The sequence below is a fragment of the Dromiciops gliroides genome, chromosome 3 (genome assembly GCF_019393635.1).
Source record: "Dromiciops gliroides isolate mDroGli1 chromosome 3, mDroGli1.pri, whole genome shotgun sequence".
NCBI lineage: Eukaryota > Metazoa > Chordata > Mammalia > Microbiotheria > Microbiotheriidae > Dromiciops > Dromiciops gliroides.
Genome location: NC_057863.1, coordinates 351,014,700 through 351,039,797, shown reverse-complemented (window position 1 = coordinate 351,039,797; position 25,098 = coordinate 351,014,700). Strand labels below are relative to the sequence as shown.

The following is a 25,098-nucleotide window of genomic DNA, read 5'->3' as shown; positions in this document are numbered from 1 at the left end:
CATGTTTTCTCTGCTTTCTAAATTGGAAATCTTAGTTTCTTTAATAATCCACGCTATAACCCCATCCCATTCACTCTCTAGCAAGTCCTGCTATCAGGTCCTTAAATAATAGGCTGATAATAGGCATGAGAGGACTTGAGTTCTAATCCTGACTCTGACACCATACTTCCTGACCTAGGGCATAGTCAATCTCTCTGTGTCTAATTAAGGTGGGGCTTGGCCTTAATGGCCTTTAAATTTCATTCAAGCTCTAAATACATAATTCTATGATGCCCCTCTCTGGGGAAATCTACATTTTAATACTAACTCCATAAAGCTTTAAGATAAAAAGGGGGGGGCAGCTAGGTAACGCAGTGGATGGAGCACCGGCCCTGGATTCAGGAGGACCTGGGTTCAGATCCGGCCTCAGACACTTTTATGTCTAAAGCCTAACGTTTATGGGTGATGAGGACTCCATCTCTCTCTTTCTCTTTTTTTTTTTTTGTGGGGCAATGAAGGTTAAGTGACTTGCCCAGGGTCACATAGCTAATAAGTGTCAAGTGTCTGAGGCTGGATTTGACCTCAGATACTCCTGAATCATCCAGGATCAGTGCTTTATCCACTGTGATCTCATATCTTTTTTATTGCCCGGAATTTACACTGACCTTTGGGACTGGAATGACTATGAATCTGAAATCAAAAGAGTTGGACTGGAATCTTCCAATTCCACTCACTATCTGTGTGAATTAGAGCATTATCACTTATGTCTTTGGGTGTCAGTTTCTCCATCTATCAATGAGGGGTTCATACTGAATGAGCTCTAAAGGCCTCACCAGCTCTAACAGTCTATGAAACTGGGATTTTGTTTTCTAGAGACACAACACCATGACTGCAGGAGGAGGCTAAATGGATCAAAGATTTAGAGGTGGAAGGACCCTTAAATAGAGTTCATCAAGTTTAACTACCTCATCATAGAAATGAAGAAACTGAGGCACAGAGAATATAAGCGAGTGACCAAGGTAGTTAAATGGCAAAGCTAGCATTCAACTTAGGTCACCCGAGTTTCGAATCAGATGAGCTGAGCTTCCTCAAGCAAATGTGGGTAAATGTGGAAGGAAGGCCATTCTTCCCAGGCCAGTATAAACCTACAAATCATTTATGGACGTTATTAGGCCTCAGAAACCCAACAGGCTATTCTCATGCCTTGCCCCAATCTCCCCATCCTTAGCCTGGCATGGAGAAGACATTCTGCCAACTTTAGGAAGAGAGCTGCTGAGTGCTTTTCATAAGTAATGTGGGAGAATTCAGTTAGATCCCTCAGTTCAACAGGCATATTTTCACAGGAAACCTATGGTTTCCTTTTAGGCTCCAGACTCCAAGTGTCTGTTAGAGGCTCAAGGAGGCAGTTGCCTTCCAAGGACCTGTCGTCTCTTTTTTGTGAGCATGTAGACATCTCTTTGCACTCAGACAAAATCCAAACCACTCTCCAGTTAATGGGCCTTAGGCAGCAGCAGCTAGATGGAGTTGGATGCAAGATGAGTTCTTTTCACTGTATCTTTGTAACATTGGTTACAATTAATCAAATTAATCTTTCTTGATACTTGGTCAGAGCTCACTCACACCTGGAAGACCTCCAGGTAGCCAGAACCGACTTTATTTAGGTGGTGTGGGCAATCCCCCAGACATGCTTGGGGGCATTGGGAAGCCACCCCTATTCACTGATACCTGGGATTCTTTGACCATGGACAAAGAGGTAGGGAGGTGCTGGACTTGGTATCAGAGGACTTGGTTCTACCACTATATGACCTTGAGCACTTTCCCTGTCTGGCTTTCAGTGGGTCTTATCTGTAAAGTGAGGGAACTGGACTAAGTGACCTCCAAGGTCTCTGGAATTGTCATTCTAAAGTGATAATTCTAAATTTTTCCATTTTGTGGTAAGAGATTAAAAAAATGCAAATCCTCCTGGGCGAGGGTAAAGACTCAGTAAATGAGTTTTGAAAGAGGGATGAAATAGAAAAGATATTTACATGATAACTATGATATATTTAAAAGGAACAGTAAATTGTATATAATAGAGTTGCAGTTTCATGTACAATAATCTTTTGTTTTGTTTTGGGTTTTTTTAGTGAGGCAATTGGGGTTAAGTGACTTGCCCGGGGTCACACAGCTAGTAAGTGTCAAGTGTCTCAGGCCAGATTTGAACTCAGGCACTCCTGACTCCAGGTCCGGTGCTCTATCCATTGCTCCACCTAGCTGCCCTGTACAATCATCTTTTTTTAAAAAAATTCTACTGTTATGTTACTATGTTATTGTTTATTTCATAAATTAAAAATAAAAATAAATATTTTTTAAAAGGGGGAGGATCATAGAATTATAAATTTGGAGCAAAAGAGACTATAGTTCATTATATCTAATCTGCTCATTTTATAGATGAGGAAACTGAGAGCAAGAGAGGTTAATTGAATCGCCCAGGATCACACAGACAGGTAGAATTTGAATCTAGGTCCTCCTGATTCCAAGTCTGGCAATCTATTGCCTTCCAAAGAAGCTCAAGGGCAAAAGGTGCTGAGTGTATGAAAGGCTGACGAGGGGATGTCACAGGGTAGGGACATGGAATAGTCCTGGTGTTTCAACAACAAGTTTTGCCAGGTTCACAGTTACATATGAGGCCAGGCCAAATTGCTGGATTCAGACAATGCATGCATCCCTGAAATCATTTTTTTTAAGTATAAGTAAGATATTCAGCATTCCGAGGTTCTCCCACCACAAAATACCATGTATTAATGTAACAAGTTTCTGTTTAAAAGACAACACGGCGTGCCTGCCAAAGACTTTTTTATGCAGCTACTTTGCAGAGGTGGTTGTAATTCTACTCCAGGTTGAAGTGGACCCATAGAAATTAACTGTCAAAGAATCATCGAGGATTTCCTAAGCTAAACTCAACAGAGAGGTGTGAATTGCAACAAGAGGGCTACCTTTACCTGGATAACAACTTCTAGCACCAAAAAAAGGAGAAAAACAAGCAACTTGAAAGTCATGAATTTGAGCTAATGGGCAAGGGAGGCCCTTTTTCTCATTCATTCTCATGAATGACCTGACTCAAATCTAGAATATTTCTCAGAAAAAGGAAACTTGATAATTTCTTTTCTTTTCTTTTTTTTTTTTTAGTGAGGCAATTGGGGTTAAGTGACTTGCCCAAGGTCACACAGCTAGTAAGTGTTAAGTGTCTGAAGCCGGATTTGAACTCAGGTACTCCTGACTCCAGGGCCGGTGCTCTATCCACTGTGCCACCTAGCTGCCCCTACTTGATAATTTCTAAGTAAGAATGCATGAGAGTATCTCAAACTGCTGAAGTCTTCCTTTAAGAAGGAAGACACACAACTCCTCTGTAACTGACACATATTGCTGGTGTGCACATGTATGTGTATATGTATATATTCTCCCAGGTGAGAAAACTCCCTCTACCAATGCTAAATGGTGGCTTCTTGACAACTTATAGTCTCAAGAGAGTTGCCTGGAGCTCTAAGACATTAAATGACTTATTCAGGGTCAGACTAGCAGTATGGATTTGAGGCATGACTTGAGTACAGATCTTGGATCTGTGCAGCTTCAAGTTCAGTTCTCTGTCCACTATGCCAAGTTGCTTCTTGCCTTGCATTGCCATTTTTTTGGGGAGGCAATCAGGGTTAAGTGACTTATTCAGGGTCACATAGCTAGTAAGGGTCTGAGGTCACATTTGAACTCAGGTCCTCCTGACTCCAGGGCCAGTGCTCTATCCACTTTGACACCCAGCTGCCCGTTTCCCCATTTTTATAGATGATGAAACTGAGTCTTTAGAGAGGTTGTGATTTGTTCATGGTCACACAGCAAGTACTTAACAGCATAGGATTCCAACCCTGGGTTTCCTAATTTCAGCTCCAGCATTCTATCCATTTCCTCAAACTATCGGATAGACATTGGTTACCCAGTTTGTATCTCTATATAAAGTGCCTTGGGGGATGAAGAGACGGAAAAGACAGCTGCAGTCCAGAACTTATAGTCTAGGTGGGGAGACCAGACTAACAAATGAAATGGTTGATAAGAGGAAATATATAGCTCAGTGTCAAACGACTAGTTTGACTAGTATAAAATGTAAATGTTAGAGGAAGTAAGGGTCAGGGAAGGCTTCACAGGAGACAGAACTAGAACTGAGCTCTGAAAGATGGATGGAATTGAATGAACAGAAGTCTAACCTCTTCATCTTACAGATGAGCAAAATGAGGTCCACAAGGTAGTGACTTGTCCAGTGACTTCCAGGTGAAAGTTTTTAACAGTCGGTTAGGATAACTGAAAGACGCCAGTTTTTCATAAGGACCACCCTTTTGGGGAGGAGATGAACAGTCTGCCTGCTGCGCATGTCAGACTGCCTGCGGGGCACTTGACTTCTGGGGTGGAGAGAACGGAAGGAGGGGCTTTTGCCTGCTTGGCGGGACTCCTGACGGCGCGGCACAGACTCTCTCTCTCCAAAGGTGGCCTTTTCGGTTTGGTGAGTTTTTATAAGGAATATAGACTAAGCTTAGACTTAAGATGATTTGTATTGTGTTTCTACTTTCCTATCCTTCTAATCAACATCACCTTGTGACTACCATAACAATAAATAAAAAGGTCTATCTAGAAAACCAAAAGCTTCTTCCATTTACTAGTTTGGGAGATAAATTAAGGGAAAGGTTAAGTAGGGGAGATTTATGATCTAATATCCAATTTTAAATCTCACACAGGAATCAACAAGGTAAGAGAATTCCAGGTGAAGAAAGCTGAATTGATAATGATTCAGGCACCTAGATGGCACAGAGGATAGAGTGCTGGGCCTGAAGTGATTTCAAATCTGGCCTCAGACACTTATGAGGCCTATGACCCTGGGCAAATCACTTCACACTGTTTGCATCAGTTTCCTCTTTGTCAAATAAGCTGGAGAAGGAAATGGCAAACCACTCCAGTATATTTGTGAAGAAAACCCCAAATGGGGTCACAAAGAGTTGGACAACAACAACAAGCTAAGTATGGTGAGGAGGCCAGCCCTTATGCATCCCACAAGAAATGTATGAAGTCGTCTTCATTCTCAAAAATCAAGCAGGGCCATACCTAGCCTCAGATTACAATTACCTCACAGAAAATAAAACTCTCCATCTGTTACTTCCCCTAATTTCCTTTTTGCTACAAAAACTGCATATTAGTTTTAGAGAGCATGGACTATGTCCTGATATGCTGCAGGACTTCAATAACTATTCTTGGGTAACAACTAATTCTCTTTCTTTTTTCTTTTTTTTGGGGGGCGCGGGGCAATGAGGGTTAAATGACTTGCCCAAGGTCACACAGCTAGTGTCAAGTGTCCGAGACCACATTTGAACTCAGGTCTTCCTCAATCCAGGGCTAATGTTTTATCCACTGTGCCACCTAGCTGCCCCCAACAACTAATTCTTTTGATCGAATCTTATCCATCCTTCTGGGCTTATATCATACTGTACTTCTTCCATGCAGCCTTCCTTGACTACCCTAGTTCAGTGATTGCTCCCTCCATTCACTTGCTAACTTATTATCTTTTCATGCCATGCTATATCATAGCCAGAGGCGGCATGCTTTAGTGGATAAAGGGGTGGTGGTCCTGGAGGCAGGAAGACCTGACTTCAAGTCCTACTTCTGATACAAACTGTGTAATTCTAGGGCTAGTCACTGAACCTCTCATTTCTGTTGTTCGTCCTTCATTCTGGAGGAGGACCAATGGCATCAACAGAGTGATATCTTGACTTGCAAGAGAACTGGATTTAAATGAGGCACAACTATGCAGTCATCAGCCTCATTCTCTCCTCCAGAGTCATTGGAATATAGTGGCAAGACTATATTCAAGAGGTCATATAAGGTCAAGATGACTGGGATGGACCTGGATGCAGTGGGAGACTTCGGCCTTTTTAAGCTAAGGTCTTGGGGCAGCTAGGTGGCACAGTGGATAAAGCCTGGCCCTGGATTCAGGAGGACCTGAGTTCAAATCCGGCCTCAGACACTTGACACTTACTAGCTGTGTGACCCTGGGCAAGTCACTTAACCCTCATTGCCCTGCCCCACCAAAAACAAACAACAAAATTTAAAGAAAAAAAAAAAAGCTAAGGTCTTTCCCAGGTCCTCTCCTTCTCTCAGACCAAGTCGTAGACAGGGTGCCAACCTTCACTGATAGTGGACATTCTTCATCTATATAAATGAAATTCTTATGTCTGGTGAAAAAACAAAGGCAGTTTCCCTCCTATCTTTAGAGCCTTTCTGTCATGTTAGATGAAGGTCTTCTACTATGTCATATACTTGTAATTCTATACTTCATATACTTCTCCATCTATAGACCTGAGGAGCTGAAAAGAGGCAACATATTGAATTTTATCACTCCCTACCCATTTAACCCCTCAGGGCAATCACCTAACCTCTCTGGATTTCAGTTTCTTTATCTGAAAAATATGGGAGGGGGGGGAACCTAGATGGTCTCTAAGGAAAGGACACCATGTGACAAACATGGATCCTTTGTAGAATCGGATTCACAGATTGCTGGAGCTAAAGTGGGCTGAGGAGTTGGGGAATGGAGTAAATACCTTTTGAGGTCCCTTCTAATTTGAGGAACCTAATAGGGTCCATGTACTTAGACATCATCTTTTGCTAGCTGAACCATCTGAATGATAATAAGTGCTTGTTTTATTGAAGTGGAGGATCCCATTAAAAGAGCTACTTACTAAATACCAAGTGGCTTCCAAGGTGCATTTCCTGGTAGGGTCAAAGGTCTCTTGACTCCTAGCCCAGTGTTCCTTTGACTACATCATACTGTAAATGCAGAGTTTTAGAAAATCCCTGAATTTAGAGATCAACAATCCAGTGTAGAGGCAGCTAGGTAGTGCAGTGGATAGAGCACCGGCCCTGGAGTCAGAAGTACCTGAGTTCAAATCCAGCCTCAGATACTTAACACTTACTAGCTGTGTGACCCTGGGCAAGTCACTCAACCCCAATTGCCTCACTAAAAAAACCAAACCAAAACAATCCAGTGTAGTAGCAATGAGGTAGGTCATTGATAGGCTGCAGGCAGGTTGGTCAAGTTACTCAGCTGGACCTCAGTTTCCTCATCTGTAGAATGAGAAGATAGGACTAAATGACCTTCCTACTCTAAATCATGATCCCATGATCCTCAAGTTTGTGACTATTTCTCTCTATGCCATTGTGTGATTTCGGGATGTCAAACTATAGATCTAAAGGTTGCCTAAAAGAAAAAGTAGGGTAACATGTATGGAAAGTATGGAAGTATGGGAAAAATCAATGTTACTAGGACTGGGTTCTTGTCCTTTGGAGCTTCAGTTTCCTCATCTGTAAAATGGGAAAAATAATACCTCTCCATTAAGTATCAGAGGAGAAGTCTATATGAAGGTGCCTTGAAAAGGAAAAAAAGTTTACAAAGATCCTGGAAGGGATCAAAGCTGACCAAAGCATTTTCTTCCCTTAGAAATGCTGGAGACCCACAGGCTAAGTTTCTTTCCTAGCTTTCCTTTTTTTTTTGGTGAGGCAATTGGGGTTAAGTGACTTGCCCAGGGTCACACAGCTAGTAAGTGTTAAGTGTCTGAGGCCGAATTTGAACTCAGGTCCTCCTGACTCCAGGGCCGGTGCTCCATCCACTGCGCCACCTAGCTGCCCCCACCAAGCTTTCCTTTTTTAATACTTCTCTTTTTCGGGGTCTAGTTTAGAAAAATGCCTAGCTGATGTCAAAAGTTCATCCCCCCCACCAAAAAAACCCCCAACCAAACAAAAGTTCATCCCTGATCACTTCAAGAAACAAATCTCTTAACTTCTTGTTAAGTTTTCTAGTTTCTAGTTAAGAACTTGTGAGTTCTTGAGCTCATGCATGCATGCATGCCCTTATCCCCCCCAGTGGTTATGCAGTAGTAATCAATCACTTACTGTCCTGCTTATATGAAGACAATAGTCCTGACTCACCAAACAGCATGAGGATTTAGAAACGCTTTTTCAGTTGTAGGAATGAGCTGCTCCAAACTATTAATGCTGGATAGCAGTTAGTCCCAATTCCTTCATTTTACAAGTGAGAAAACTGAGGTCCAGAGAGAGAAATTCAGTCACTTACCCCTAACTGCCCTGAAAAAACAAGTAAATAAATAAACACACACACACACACACACACACACACACACACACACACGCACACGCACACGCACACGCACCCATAAATGAACGAATGAATATAAAAACAAACAACAAACAAAAACTAGTTAGTGGAACATCATAGGCTAGAATTTCTGGCCTTTAGTCACTGGGGTCAAGAAGGAATATTTGGAGATAAGACTGAATGGTCCCCACAGTTTATACCCCTGCAATTCCTACTGAACCTGGATTAGCTAATAGATAGCATTTATATAACACTTAAATATAAAAAGGCACTTTACGAAAGCTATCTCATTTGTTCTTCAAAACAATCCTGTGAGGTAGGTGCTGTTATTATCCCCATTTTACAGATCAGGAAACTGAGGCTGAAATAGGCCAAGTGACTTGACTAGGGCCACACATCTGGCAAATGTCTAAGCATGGATTTGAATTTAGATCTTCTTGACTACAGGCACACCACCATTCACCTAACTCTCTCTGGATTTATTTAATAAGACTAGTTTCTAATTGAGGAAACTTTCTTCCAATGAAGATCAGCAACTTAAAAGACTTGAAGAGTTGTCCTGGGCATTGAAGGGTTAATTGCCTACAATGAGTTGACTAAAATGAAAATGCTATATTATTCAATTGAACAAAAATTTATTTAGTATCTACTGTGTGCTCAGCTCTGTGCTGTGAGGAGGAGAGAATATGGCCCCTGTCCTCAGGAACTTATCATCTAAATATAGGAGACTGAACAAAGTATACAAATGAAAAGTTAAGTAGCTGTATAAAACAACATAAAACAAGAGATGTCTCAGGCAATAGAATGTCTAGTAAGTCATTGGTCATTTCCATTAGTGTTAAGAGTTTAAAGGGAGAGGCTTCTATGAACTAAAGAGCATAGGAAGGTTTCAATGAGGAGGCAAGACTTGAGCTAGCACTGAAGGATAAGTATAGTCATTATACAAATAATGACTACTATAATTACTAATTGGTGGTTCACGAGTGCCAAAATGCCTTGGGTTTCTTATTTCACTTACTTAACCACTGATTCATTTTGGCATCAAGAAAGCAGAGGGAGGGAATCTTGCTTTCTGAATTATTCATTCAGAGATCCCTGAGGTCCCCTCTCTGCTTCCAAAGGAGTCGGACTTTTCATACGACTTGCTTTACTGATGGACCTTTTTGCTTTATGAAAGGCGGTGTATACATTATTGATTGCTGCCAACCAGCTGTTGGTGGAAATCGACGAAGCCTGGTTTCCCTGGGGTTTGGGGGAAGCATTAGTGATCTGAGGTCCTATTTTATGAACACAGGCTGTAAATAGATATGTCATTTTGGTTGTATTTTCTCGTTCCTAAGCAGAGGTCAATCTTGATGAATCTTATTTTTTAAAAAAGCAAAAGCAATTGTGCCATGTTCTAAGTTCTAGCTTCTTAAATTGCGGGTTGTGACTCCATATGGAGTTGCATAACTGAATGTGGGGGTTGCAAAAAAATTGGCAACAGTTAAAGGTTATGTATACTTATTTTACATACATATATACATACATATATACAAAAATTTCTTGGGCAAAAAGGGGTGATGAGTGGAAAAGTTTAAGAAGCCCTGTTCTAAGCCACATTTAGGATCCTTCATGAGTGGCCCAGACAGAAAAGGATCCTTGGAGAGTGATAGCCTCAGTCATTTCTAGCTTTGTTTCTTTCCTTAAAAAAATTAGATGAATAAAATCTATTTTCTCTAGGTTTTACCTCCCTCAATTGGGAGAAGAAATGAAAAACAAAACCCTTGTAATAAATATGAATAGTCAATAGGCATTGGTAGTGCCCCCCAAAAACCCCAACCCCCCCCAAAAACCTGACTGCACCTAGAATCAATCACTTTTTTGTCAAGAGGTAGGCTCCATATTTTATTATGGATCATCTACCTAGTTTTGTTTCTACAAAATTGAAATATTTTCAGATCTTAAGAGACAACAGGTGATACCTCATGTTACACCCTGGGAAGCTCAGCCATGATGAATGATGGAGTCTTCTAGTAAAGCATTCTTATAATGCAGGGGTTCATTACCACTTTTAAGTCATGGTGTCCTTTGACAATCTGGTGAAGCCTATCCCTTTCTAGAGTAATGTTTTAGACATATAACAGGAAATACATAGGATCACAAAAAACCCAAATTATATGATTAATAATGCAAAGTATTTTCCACGTGTTATCTTATTTGATTTCATCTTCACAAGAACCCTGTAAAGTAAGAACTATTATTATCCCCAATTTATCGACGAAGAAACTGATGCTGGGTGACACAGCCAGCAATTGTCTGAGGCTGGATTTGAACTCAGATTGTTCTGATTCCAAGTTTAACATTAACTACTGACTTATCTAGTTACCTATGTTGAAAGCTATCTGGTTGCTCTTCCCTCCCTCCTTACTTTCCCCACATTTTAGACTTTCAAAGCTTTAGAGATATTTGTGGAAGATATGAACTATGGCTAACTAAATAGCTATTTTATAGTGGAGTTTGTGTGCCCAGTGATTAGCTTTTTGAAAGTAGCTAGAGAGACAACGTGGGTTAAGGAGATAAGGATCCTAGGAGGAAGACAGTCACTGTTGTAATACAGAGGGACAAAGCAGATCTGATACTATAAACGAGAAGTAAAGAGGCTTCGATAAAGTATGGTACCTTTCATAATTTGTAAATCCCACTGGCCAGAGTGTAGTATGGGACATATAATCAATCAGTACTTTAATATTAAGTAATGGGGGGGGGGGCGCGGCAGCTAGGTGGTGCAGTGGATAAAGCACGGGCCCTGGATTCAGGAGGACCTGAGTTCAAATCCAGCCTCAGACACTTTACACTTATTAGCTTGTGACCCTGGGCAAGTCACTTAACCCTCATTGCCCTGAAAAAATACTAAGTAATGGGGGCGCAGTGGATAAAGCACAGGCCCTGGATTCAGGAGTACCTGAGTTCAAACTCAGACACTTGATGCTTACTAGCTGTGTGACCTTGGGTGAGTCACTTAACCCTCATTGCCCTGCAAAAATTAAATTAAATTAAATTTAAATAATACTAAGTAATGAAAAAGGAGATGATGATGACCTTTATGGTGACAATGAACTCGGTGGAGACAATGGTGGTTAGTGATGAAGAAAAGGCTCTGAAAGGCAATGGGGTATTATATGGGATTACATGGGATATGATTATATGGGATTATAGTGATCCACCGAACTTGGAATCTGTAAGACTTGGGTTCAAATCCTTCCTTTAGACAATTATCTGTGAAGGCCCTTATTGAATGTCACTAAACCCCCCTCCGATCTCCATCTCCTCTTTTGCAAAATGAAGGTGTGGGATTCAATGGCCTTTAAAGTCCCTCTTAGTTATAATTTATGACCCTATAAACAATTTAATTTGTGAGCCAAGAACAATTAAGAACATGACTATAGTGTTATGTGACTTATTTTTCAAAACAAACAGAAAAGAATTTTTATTTCATTTTTTTATTTTTTTGCAGGGCATTGGGGGTTAAGTGACTTGCCCAGGGTCACACTGGCAAGATAGAGGGCAGCTAGGTGGCACAATGGATAGAGCACTGGCCCTGGAGTCAGGAGTACCTGAGTTCAAATCTGACCTCAGACACTTAACACTTACTAGCTGTGTGACCCTGGGCAAGTCACTTAACCCCAATTGCCTCACTAAAAAAATTTTTTTAAAGTTTTTTTAAATAAATAAGTAAATAAAAAGATAATATAATGTATTCTGTTTGTTTACAAATTACACCTAGGTCCCTATTAGTGTGGATAAAGAATCCCGTAAAGTGATTACATTTATTCAAAGTTAAAATTGTGTAAAATATGGTGATTGATTCCAGCCCAATGGAACTATGGAGTGGGAATTTGAATAATGCTATCACTTGAGGGGATTCATTATTTGCACTAATCTGAAGCAAGCTACAGTCACTTTATTTTGCAATTACCATTTGTATAATGTGGCTAGGTATATGATATCCCATGCCTTAGGTGGAAAAGAAATTTAATCAAACCGAAGAGAAATCAGAAAGCTGATGGGGGTATGTAAATAATACTTTCTCTATTACTACATAATGCAGGGGAAATGTATCTAAGTCCCATGAGGAGGAAGCAAGTTGCAACATTTGAGCATGCAGGGGTTCTGGTATCTATCATTTATCCCTAGGGGAATAATCACATACTAAGAGGCAGAAGATGAGAGAAAAGCAAAGAAAAAAGACAGTTTAATTAAACTACAAGATGACCAAGTTTCTCATAAGATGAAGTAATTGTGAGTACACCAACTTCTATGGGGGACAAGATGAGATAGAAAAAGAACTGGCTTTAGATTCAGAGGATGTGAGTTAAACCCTGTCTTTGATACTTATTTTGGATGTGACCTTGGACAATTGCTTAACCTCCATAAACCTCAATCTCCTCATCTATAAAATAATGAATAATAGTTAATATTATATAGAGCTTACAATGTACAAGGCACTTTGCTAGGTGCTTTATAATTGATAATACATTTGATCCTCATAATAAGAGAAGCAGATGCTATAATCATCCCAATTTTACATATGAGGAAACTGAGGCAAAAGAGACTTGCCTAGCTAGAGACACACAGCTAGTAAGTGCCTGAGGACAGATTTGACCTCATGTATTCCTGACTCCATACCCAGAGCTCTATCCACTGAGCCACCTAGCTGCCTCCACATCTATATAGGACTTAAAATTTTCAAGGCACTAACACATACTATCTCATTTGATCCCAATACCCTGCTGGTGAAGAAGGCAGAAGCCAAGGTCACAAACATCACATAGCTAATAAGTTTCAGGTGGATCTTTAACTCTTGCCTTCCTTATTTCAAGTCCAGTGCTTTATCATGTCACACAGAATATCATATATTCCTTCTAATAGTCAGAATGCCATCTTCAAGGTCAAATTGAAAGTTACATGCCCCCAGGGATGAAGTCACAAGAGAGGCAGGCAGCCCGGTATAGGTATAGTGGATAGAGTGTGGAGCTCAGAGTTAGGATGATCTTCCTTTAAAATCTGCTTCTAACACTGATTAACCATGTGACAGTTGTGACCTTGGGCAAATCACATATTCTCCCTAGGCCTATGTTTCCCATCTCTGAGGGAGTTGGACTAGATGGTATCTGGGGAAAATCAAAAAGTAACTTCATAGGAAACATTTACTATTTGTTATGATATGGGGAGTTTCTCTGAGGAAGAAACCACTTGTCCTGGTATTTTAGTTTTTCAAAGTTAGTTCTGACAGGGTCATGCTGCATGCTGCAGCCAGTCAAGCATTTCCTTTCCAAGTGCTAGGCATTGTGCTAAGTGTTGGGGCTACAAAGAAAGACAAAAACAGGATCTTTGCTTTCAGGGATGCTAACATTCTAATGGAGGCAGGGTGGGGAGGGGCAGGGGTGACATTCAAACAGCTGAATACATAGAAGATATATACAGAGTACATATACATATACAGAAGGTAGTTTTTTTTAAAAACAATATATGATTTTGAATTACATATTTTTTCTCCCTCCCTCCCATCCCCCCTCCTCAAGATAGCAAGCAATCTGATATAGGTTATACATATGTAATCATGTAAACATATTTCCACATTAGTCATGTGAAAGAAGAAACAGAACAAAAGGGAAAACCCACACAAAAAATTTAAGAAGATGAAAATAGTATACTTCAATCTGCGTTCGGTCTCCATAGTTCTTTCTCTTGATGGAGACCATTTTCCATCATGAATATTTTGGAATTGTCTTGGATCACTTTTGCTGAGAAGAGATAAGTCTATCACAGTTGATCATCTCACAATGTTGCTGTTACTATATACAATGTTCTTGTTTCTGCTCACTTCACTACACATCAGTTCATGTAAGTCTTTCCAGGTTTTTCTGAAATCTGCCTTCTCATCACTTCTTATAGCACATTAGTATTCCATTACATTCATATACCACAATTTGTTCAGCCATTCCCCAATTGATGAGCATTCTAAGGTAAGTCTGAAAAGGCACAAAGTCAGGAGGTGGAGCAAGAAGGACAGTGTCTCTGGATCATAGAGTATTTAGAAGTCTGAAAAGGTAGGAAGGGGCCAGGTTGCAAAGGGTCTGGTAGCCTGGTATGAAATACCATCTATAAGGAATTGCATGTATCTTTTAAATACTTTGTGCACATCCAACCCTGTATTAAAATAACATGACATAACTGAAAAAACATTGGACTATGAGTCATACAATCAATTATAGAATTTTGGAACAGGAATGAACCCTAGAGATAGATCATCCAGTTCAACCCAACCTTGTCTCACAGATGGAATTGTCTAGTCCAAGGTTACACGGCTACTTAGTGTCGGAGCTGGGATTAGAATTTAGGTCTCCTGATTCTTGGTCCAGAATACTTTCTACTTTAAAATATTGCTTCTCAGGAAGTCTGGATTTCTAACCTTGTCATGAATTTGTAGCATGATACGAGGCTTACCTCATAGGGCTGTTCTAAGAATCAAATGAGAAACTGCATGATACAAACGTAAGACATTGTTAGGAATATGGTTTTCACTTTACATAAATGGACTACTGGCAGACCTCTAAGTGATTTTTTACTTAATGAAAATAGGGGCTGTGATTGGTGCAGGGTTCAAAGGAAAAGGGGATAGAGAAGCAAGAGCAAGAGGAGAAATACTCAGGGCTAAAGACTAATACAGACAAGAGAAGGCAAGTCATATGGGTGGGGAGAGACACTAGGTACTGAGGAGCAGATGGATGGAAGACAGACACTCTGGGACCCAAACATGGGCAGTGCTGGAAGTCTCAAATCAAGCCCCCTATCTGGTGGCAACTTTGATGGCAATCTCTCTAAGACTCTTTTCATGAATCCATTTTCCCTATTTCACTTGGTAGGTTTTTTTTTTGTTTGGGGGTTTTTTTGGTGTGTGTGTGGGGGGGGAATGGGGAGGCCTGGAGCACGAGGCTAAAGGACAGAGAGAAAGAGAGAGAGAGAGAGAGAGAGAGGAGAGGGAGGGAACGAGGGAGAGAGGGCACAGTAAAGAGTACAGTAAAGTTAACATAGGTGGGATTCTTTGGAATGTGGCTTTCAGAATTCTTTAGGTAAAGTCGAATTTGGATAGTGTGAATTTATGTAAAGTGAGAGTTATCTGTACTAGCTAGTAATAATGTGCTGGGACAGGTGGACATCTGAAGCTATTGATTAAAGGTAATATATGTAAATGTGAGTATGCATACTTACTACCTCCTCAATTCATCTGACACTGACTTGTCTTAACTAACTTTTCACTTTGCCTAGGTTCTGTCTCTCTGGCTAAGCTAACTGAGGACAGAATGGAATCATAAGTAGCAATATGGAATTCAGGGCAAGAAGAACATAAAAAAGGTACTTGGTGCAAATAGGTGTCTTCCAATAAACTTTTCAAGACATTCGTTTGGATGGAAAGAAGAGACCTCAGGAAAAGAGCTTGGGACACAAGGTCTCATAAAAGGAAGAGACTGTAGGACACAGCTTGTGGGGAAATTACTATGACTGGGGCATCTCAAGGATACTGATGGGGAAGCAGCAGCAAGTGAAGTGGCAAGGTGGGGTGGAGCTAAGGAGCTCAGCAGAGCAGAGATTCAGTGTTATGTTTGCATGATGCTTACAAATAGGGGAACTCAGTAAATATTAATTAAAAGAGGATGATAATGGATGAGCACCATTCTATAGTAATCTCATTTACCCCACCTGCTGACTTCTAGGTACAGTCTTTAAAGGACATGCAACCTGCCTTTTTTTGTCACTTCAGTGTGTTCCCATGCATGTGTCTGCAGCTTACTTTTTACTTCAGGGTTTCTCCACACACCATTAAGGATGACAAAATGTCCTCTTCTCTGCCTGGCTGACATGCTGCTGAATTATTACTCCCACTAGAATGCCACCATCAAACTGTTCCCATAAGCCTGCCTTTCCTGGACAAATTTCCTCTGAATTATAATAGAGGTGCTCTGAACACTATGAAAGTTGTTTTTTGAAGTGATCACCCAACGAGACCCTGGTCATAACCTTCCAGCAAAATGGTGAAGAAGTTTGTTTTCATTCACCCAACCTCACCTTCCCTTGCATCCAAATTCAGGCTTACAGCATTTTTCCCCATCCTCTAATGCCCTTATCCCTCTCCTAGGAGATTAATCACTCCAAAATATGACTGAATGTGTTATTCTTCAAAGGGGAATTTACATTAAAAAAAATCTATAGAGGTTTCCCATTTGCCTTAACCAAAAGGAATAAATCTTTCAGAGTGGAATTTCAGACACTTCAGCATCTGGAAGGAAGAGGCTTTTGGGGGGGGGGGGATAGAAGGACTTGCTAGGACTTCTCAAACCACACCAAGTAGGTGACCACCTGCTCTGTTTATTATTATTATTATTTTTTTGCAGGGCAATGGGGGTTAAGTGACTTGCCCAGGGTCACACAGCTAGTAAGTGTTTGAGGCCGGATTTGAACTCAGGTCCTCCTGAATCCAGGGCCAGTGTTTTATCCACTGCGCCACCTAGCTGCCTCCTCTGTTTATTTTTTAGAACCAGTCATGGCAAGACATAAAGACATAAACATTTTAGACTCTGAACAATTCCAATTTTTGTGCTGAAGCCATAAGCAAGTAAAAAAAATATCTATGACCTAGGTTCAAATCCTGGCTCTGACACTAATATTGCTAGTTATGGGACCTTGAACAACTTACTTCTCTTCCCCACCCCCCACTGCCCCCCAAATCTATCTGCTTCACTTTACTCATCTGACTCTCCATGGTCCTGTGATCCCACTCTTCTTAAGAGAAAAACCAAGCCACAAAACTGATTGCTACCCTATGTGAAGAGATTTTAAATAGGTCATAAAAATGCAAGGCATCTAGAATTCCTAAAAATTGCAGCTGAAGCTTAGAAACAAATTGGGGGTGGAGGAGCCGCAGAAGGACCTAGGGATAGAGAGAATGTCAGTCATAAAACTCTTTAAAAGAGTCACCAGAGCAGGTGGCTGACTATGTGATTTGACCTGAGGGACTGGGAAGGTCCCTCATCCCCCAAATCTCTTTCAGTGCCTCAAATTTCACGTCAAGTGATTCATTCTTTTGGATTAACCATAGCCTAGCCAGTCTCTGTGGCCATGGAACAATATAGATCTCTGAGGGGTGTTGAGAAACGCAGAGAGGGTTCGAGGTTGTCCTTGGACCTCAGAAATATGCAGTATAAATTCAACTAGTGCACCTACCTGATGCAGCAGGAAACACCTACTCTATGATACCTGAAATTCCTTTAGCAGGAATTTCTACAACCAGAGATAATGTTGAGAATGTAAATAGCTCTGGGAAAAGGAGCACAAACTTAAATGAAAAAAATATATATATTTTTTATTTTTTGCGGGGCAATGGGGGTTAAGTGACTTGCCCAGGGTCACACAGCTAGTAAGTGTCAAATATCTGAGGCTAGATTTGAACTCAAGTACTCCTGAATCCAGGGCCAGTGCTTTATCCACTGCACCACCCAGCTGCCCCACTGTTTTTATTTTATTTTTTATTTTTGTGGGACAATGAGGGTTAAGTGACTTGCCCAAGGTCACACAGCTAGTGTCAAGTGTCTGATGCCGGATTTGATCTCAGGTCCTCCTGAATCCAGGGCTGGTGCTTTATCCACTGTGCCACCTAGCTGCCCCCTATTTTTCTTTTTAAACTATTTTTTTTTCTTAATTAACAACCCCCCCCAACCTGCCACCACTGGAAAAGATGCACAAACTCCTAACAAATAAGCATAATTAAGCAAAACAAGTCCCAAATTGGCCATACCCCCCCAAAATGTACATCTCATTTTGCAACCTGAGCCTATCATTTCTATGTTAGGAGGTGGGTAGGATGCTTCATCATGGGTCCTGAGGGCAGGTTTGATAGGAAAGCAACTGCACACAATGAAAAGGTGTTGTGAGAATTTTAAAGAGTAATTCACTTAGAAAGATCTGGGAAGAATGGTTTTGCTTATGCAATGATGGGGTCAGAGTTGGTTCTGGGGGAAAGGAAGAGTTCATTCTAGACATGGGAAATAGAGAGCAATGGATTTGGCGCTGGAAGAGACCATGTAGGCCATTTGGTCTAATCTCCTCATTTTACAGATGAGGAAGTAAAGGCCAGGAGGTAAAGTAATTTGCCTGGGGTCACAAGGGTAGTAAGTGTTGGAGGTGGAATCTGAACTCAGGCTCTCTGACTCAGGTTCAGGGGTTCTTAACTTGGGGTCCATAAATAGATTTCAAAGAAGTTTGCCATTTTGGATGGCCAAAAAACCCCCCTTTATTTTCACTAACTTCTAACTGAAATTTAGCATTTTAAATATAAATGTAAGCAACAAACCAGAGTAGCATTAGACATATCAATAACTTGGCCACTAATAAAAATCATAGATATTTTCATATTAATTTCATTTATTCATTCACTCATCTATTTATTTATTTATTCTGTGTAAATACCTTTATTTTTAAGAATACAAGAAAGAGGGGCAGCTAGGTGGCGCAGTGGAGAAAGCACTGGCCCTGGATTCAGGAGTTCCTGAGTTCAAATCCAGTCTCAGACACTTGACACTTACTAGCTGTGTGACCCCGGGCAAGTCACTTAACCCCCATTACCCAGGAAAAAAAAAGAATACAAGAAAGAGTGTATAGGTTTGGGGGTATCCACACAGTGAATAAGGAGTATATAAGGAATATGGACATGCTTAAGGACATGCTCATTTGAACCATCCTGGAAATGCCCAGAGGGAATGAGCAAAGAACAAGGGGCATTGGTCTGGGAAGGAAGGAAGGCCCCCAACCCCTGCTGTAACATCTGCCAAAATGAAATACACACCTATACTTAGCACCCACCCCCTTGGCTCATGGTTCAGGCTGGGAACATGCAAATGGCTTCTGCCTGTGTGCAGAGCTCTGAACATCAAATTGTGAGCCCCCCACAGCACACACACCACCCTAGACAAATTAATGTCTCTTTTGAGGTTCTTCTGCTCTCCCTGACTCCCCTTCCTCAAAGTCTAGCGAGATCTTCTACTTCTGGGTATCTTTCTTTTCTAGGACATATTCATCTATATGTACCCTCCCCCTTACACACACATCTGCAATCACTCATACCTGGACATACAAACACTCGCACATCTGGGCTTTCTTTACATTTGTACTGTCTCTCATACATTTAACATGTCTCCATTTAGAATACCTTTCATTTAAACCTCTCCCATATCAGGTTTGAATGAATGAATGAGGGACTTTCCCAAAGCTAAAGTGCCCTTGTATATCTGTAACAACCCTCACACCCATGCATCTTCCACATATCTAACCTTTTTTACACATCTGCTGAACTTCTAGCTATTGCCTTCTCCTCTCCTTTTCCCTCTGGAGAACCTTCCAAGAACTCAAAAGTGATTTATTATTTCTGGCAAATATCCTACTTCAGGTCTGGCATCTCAGGGCAGGGCTTAGGTCCAACATCCATTGTAAATCCATACTGACCAGGTTTCCCAAGGATTCATTGACCCCCTAGGGTGGGGAGAGAGGTTTGAGGGAGCATTTTTTTTAGCATTATTACTAAACATAGCCCTCAGGAAAGGGTCTCCTGGGGCCAGAGGAGTGGGAGGGATGGGGACCAGAGGGGTGGAGGCTATGGCTGCTTTGGGGATATATCTCTGGCACAGTCCCATCAGTCTTAGTTCCTAAGGGAAGGAGTGGGGATCCTGGAGGGAGAGGGAGGTGTAACTCCCAACTCAGATCTGTTCTTTGTGTTTCATATGAGCCAGCTTGACATTCTCCTGCTCTGTGGAAGGAGATGGAGTCTCCAGGTGAAAGCTGATCATGAGCTGATAGACAAAAACTCCAGCAATGGCACTAAGAAGTGGTGAGATGATGGAAACCCACCACCAGTACCGACCCATTGTGAAGACCTCAGAACCCCAGCCAGCAATGGCAGTGAACAGGCAGGGACCAAAATCTCGAGCTGGATTAACAGCATAATCAGAGTTGAAACCCATGAATGTACCTATGACCAGGACCACAAAGCCAACAGTAAAGGCTTCAAGACTTCGGGGAATTGGGTTATTGTGGGAATCCACAATAGCCAACACACAGACGATGAGTGATGCCGTGCCAATGAACTGGTCAAGGGCCCAAATCGCATCATAGTATACCTAAAGACAATCCCAGCCTCTAGGAAAGCCCCTAATGTCTGGGCCAGTGTATAGGTGGGCAGCTTAATCCATGCCTCCCTTGCCAGGAAGCACATGGCAAAGGTGACAGCTGGATTCAGGTGGGCTCCAGACACTTGGCTAGCAATAAGGATATAAAGTGTGACTGCAAAGCCAAAAGCCAGATTGATGGTAAGAAAGCCACTGTGGATCCCTCTGCTCAGTACAACCTGGGCCACAGAGCCACAGCCCAACATCACTAGTATGAGCGTCTGGAGGTATTCAGTGAGAGCCTGGCTCAGCAGTTGGTACCAGATTCGCAGCAGGTCCCCGCAGCACAACATAAGTTCCTTCTGATGGCCCATGGTTCAGAGTAGGGTTAGGAGCAGCGTGGGGCAAGAACTCGTGGGTAAGAGTGCAAGCGTGTGTCGGAGCTCCGTACGGGAGCACCTGAGCTACAGGTGTCAGAGCAGAGCACGCAAGCAAAGAGAGGACAGGAGAGGACAGGCATCACATTCATTTTAGATCTCAAAATATTGCATTCTTCACTACTTTAAAATTACTGTAGATATTAGACCTGCTGCCAGATTACACCCAAGTAAATTTCCTGAGGACTGTATTTCAATAAAATTGGTTTTCTTCATAATTCTATGTATTTTATCATATGAGCTTAAAAACATCATTCTGAGAAGGGGTCTGCTTGCTACACCACACTGCCAAAGGAGTCCAGGACACAAAAAAGGGGTAAATGCCCCTGGCCCTACAACCAGAGTGCTCTTTCTACTGTACCACAATTTCAGTGGTACATTCCTGGTCTAGGTAAATGGAATTCTCACTTTTGTATTCCAAGCTTAAAACCTTGGAATCATCTTTTTTCTCTCTTTCTCTCTCTTTCCCCCCACCCCGCACCGATCTAATTGGTAACCAAGTGATTCCTCTTTGCAACAGTTCTCATTAACAGTCTCTTCTTTTTTATTTCTGCTGTTGCTACTGTAATCCAGATCCTGATTTCCTTATAGCTGAATTATGCAAGTGCCATGCCTAATCTCCTTTACTTATAGTCTAGGCTATTGCACCTCTAGACCAATGTGGCATGCCACTGACAAATGAAACTTTTTTCAACAGTGCTTTCATGCTTCTTCCTGATTAAAAACAAACAAAAAACCCTCAACCTTTTGGTGTTTCCTGTCTTGATTCTTAACTATTTGACTGACCCATGTTGGTCAACAGATTTCAAGATTCTTGGGGAGGGACTGTATCTCATACACTTTTTCTACTCCTGCAGAGTAGTGGTAAAAAATTCAAAGAGAACCAAGGGCCACTAAATGATATTATAAGGATCTCTGGGGCATATTGACTTAGAAAACCACATAATATACTAAACTACAATGTAATGTTATTTCTCTTTAAAAATTTCTTATTTATTTATTTTTGGTGAGGCAATTGGAGTTAAGTGACTTGCCCAGGGTCACACAACTAGTACGCATCAAGTGTCTCAGGTTGGATTTGAACTCAGGTCCTCCTGAATCCAGGACGGGTGCTTTATCAATTGTTCCACCTAGCTGCCCCCAATATAATGTGATTTCTATGTTTTATTGTGGGCAGCTAGGTGGCACAGTGGATAGAGTGCTGGGCCTGGGTCAGGAAGACTGATCTTTGTGAGGTCAAATGTGGCCTCAGACACTTAATAGTTGTGTGACTCTCGACAAGTCACTTAACCCTGTTTGCCTCAGTTTCTTCATCTGTAAAATGAGCTAGAAAAGGAAATGGCAAACCACTCTGGTGTCTTTACCAAGAAAACCTCAAGAGGGGTCACAAAGAGTCAGATACAACTGTAAATAATAACAACAACAAAACAACAACTGGACAACAATTTTTATTATTGTTTATTTTGTTAAATATTTGCCAATTATATTTTGATCTGATTCTGGGCATATAGGCCCATATATTTGACACCTCTAATCCAGAGCATCTAAGCAGATGTTACAAAAACTAAGTCATTATTTGCTGTTCAAACAGTGAGCCAATTAGAAAACTAGCCTTTGTGGAAGGGAAGACAGTTAACAGAAAGCTAATGACTTCCCAAAATAAATGCAATTTTAGCCCAACTGTTTTCAGAGCAGGAAAGAAGGAAAAAAAAATTACTCCTTTCATGTTGTCCAATGTTTCTTGCTAAAGAGAACATGCCAGGTAGGTCTCTAAAGACCGACAAAATTAGTAACGTCCTGTACCACTTTCTCAGTCAGCTTGAGAAAGACATTCCTGATTCAGCTGAAAATTTCCCAGAAAACCTCAGTGTTTTCAACTTGGACTTTTTCTCAAGAGAGTTAGGGGATACAGACATATTACAAAGGACAATATCTTTAGATGAGAACAGTACCTGGTCACGTAGTCAATTAACTCTTGGTTGGCTACACTTGGAAAGATGTGTTCTATATGTTCCGTGAATAGAGAGTTATGGAAGCAATATGGGTCAGGGAGTAGGCAGCCCCCCAAACAGGCTGTCTCTCCTACTCTCCCAAGTTATTTTGTCCTTCTTGGGGGATGTGCCATTTGTCATTACCGATGTCAAGGACACCAATTTTAGATCTAAAGCTAGAAGGGACCCCTGAGTTCTTCTAGTCTAACTTCATTCATCCATTTTACAGAAAAAGAAACTGAGGCCCAGGGATTAAATAATCTGCCCAAAGTCACACAAGTGGGGAGTTCAGACTATGTACCTTGGTCCTCTGACTCCAAATCTAGTGCTCTTTCTACTAAATTCTATGGGTTTCCACATGGGTGAACAAGAGTGCTTATTTCATAAGTGACTGTAACAATAGTGGCATGCAGGGTGACAGGTCAGGGTAGCTACGTCCTAGGATATCTAACACCCTTGGCAAAAATGCTCTGTTGTTAAATCAAAATGCTCAAAATCCTGAGGATGGATCATTCTTGGAGTCAGGGTGAGAGGCTCAGAGATAATATGGATATCAGAGCAAGTTTATCACCTAGTGTCTAGCCAAAGTTTTGTGAAATACTGTGAGAGGGAAACAGCTACAAATTTCCAGGCTTTCCAGCCTCATACACACTCAGATTATTTTATTGCAATCTTGCTCCTTTCAAATAAGCAATCCTGGTAGGGCATGGTGGCACAAACTCTTAATTTCAGTTCCTTGGGCAACTGACACCAGTGGATCTTTTGAGTTCAGGAATTCTGAGCTGCAGTGAACTATCTTTGCCAACTGGTTGCCCACACTAAATCCAGCATTAATATGGTAGGAGTGGGGCAGATTGCCTAAGGAAAGGCTAATTGGTCTAGGTTGGACATAAAGTATGTCCAAACTCTCATGATGATGAGTAGTAGGGTCTGCCAGGCTAGGAGACAGTCTTTTTTTTTTTTTTTTAAAGTGAGGCAATTGGGATTAAGTGACTTGCCCAGGGTCACACAGCTAGTAAGTGTTAAGTGTCTGAGGCTGGATTTGAGCTCAGGTACTCCTGAGTCCAGGGCCTGTGCTCTATCCACTGCACCACCTAGCTGCCCCCTGACAGGTCCCCCCCCCCCAGGGCAATGGGGGTTAAGTGACTTGCCCAGGGTCACACAGCTAGTAAGTGTCTGAGGCTGGGTTTGAACTCAGGTCCTCCTGAATCCAAGGCTGGTGCCTTATCCACTGCGTCACCTAGCTGCCCCGACAGTCTTTTTTTAAAGAAAAAAGAAAAAGAAAAGACAAGTCCCTATTTTTAGTCACTGTTTAAAAAAAAAGCCACTTGATAAAAGTATTTCTTAAACACTTTGAAAGAAAATACAATGTTAAAAAACTTGCCCAAGCAACAAGCTTCCTGAAAATTAGAATGGACCAAACAGAAATTAATGATTTGACAAAATATTAAAACAAAGACTAAAGAATGAAAAAAATAGAAGAAAATATAAGGTATCTCAGCTAAAATAACTGACTTGGAAAGAATTATTGAATTACTTGAAAGCCATGGGGGAAAAAAGAGCCTAGATATCATATTTCAAGAAATCATAAATAGAAAACTGCCCAAATCTCTTAGAACCATAGAGCCAAGTGAAAATAGAAAGAACCCATTGGTCACCTCCAGAAAGAGGTCTTCAAATGAAAATTCCTAGGAACATTATAGCCGAAATCCAGGGCTTCCAGGTCACAGAAAAAAAATTTGCAAGCAGCGAGAAAGAAATAATTCAAATACTAAGGTGTCACCACAAGAATCATACACAATCTAGAAGGTACCATTATAAAGGAACAGAGATTGGAATATGATATTCTTGAAGGTAAAGGATACTTTTTTTTTAAAGATACAGATTTATGGCCGAAAATAACTTACCCTGAAAAACTGAGTATGGGCCTCCAAGCATTTCTGATTTAAGTGTAAACATAGGAATCAAGAGAAACACAAAGAAAGGTAAATATGAACAAGCAATCACAAGAGACCAAACAAGGATAAAACTGCTTAAATTCTAATACTGTGAATGAAACGTGTTTCCTCTGAACCTTCTTATTATCATCTGGGTCACAGAAGCAGTCTAATTAAACAGAGGGTCTGGGAGTGGTTAGTTTTATTATGTTTTGATGATCTAGAGAGGGATGGAAGGGAAGGAATAAGTATCCATATAGCACCTATTGTGTACCAGGCACTCTGCTAAGCACTTAAAAAATACTTTAAAATAACCCTTGGAGGTAGGTGCTATTATTATGCCCATTTTACAGTTGGGGAAACTGAGGAAAACAA

General features: G+C 41.1%; 2 protein-coding genes across 2 annotated transcripts in view; both read right to left on the bottom strand.

Moving 5' to 3' along the window:
* The window catches only part of SPSB4 (splA/ryanodine receptor domain and SOCS box containing 4), a 142,379-nt gene that overhangs the window by 10,488 nt on the left and 106,793 nt on the right, over positions 1-25,098 (bottom strand). The gene's annotated exons all lie outside the window — the stretch shown is intronic.
* LOC122749927 (aquaporin-3-like) lies at positions 19,951-20,732 on the bottom strand. Its single transcript, XM_043996523.1, is given in 2 exon segments — positions 19,951-20,372; positions 20,375-20,732. Coding segments are annotated over 2 exon segments (780 nt in total).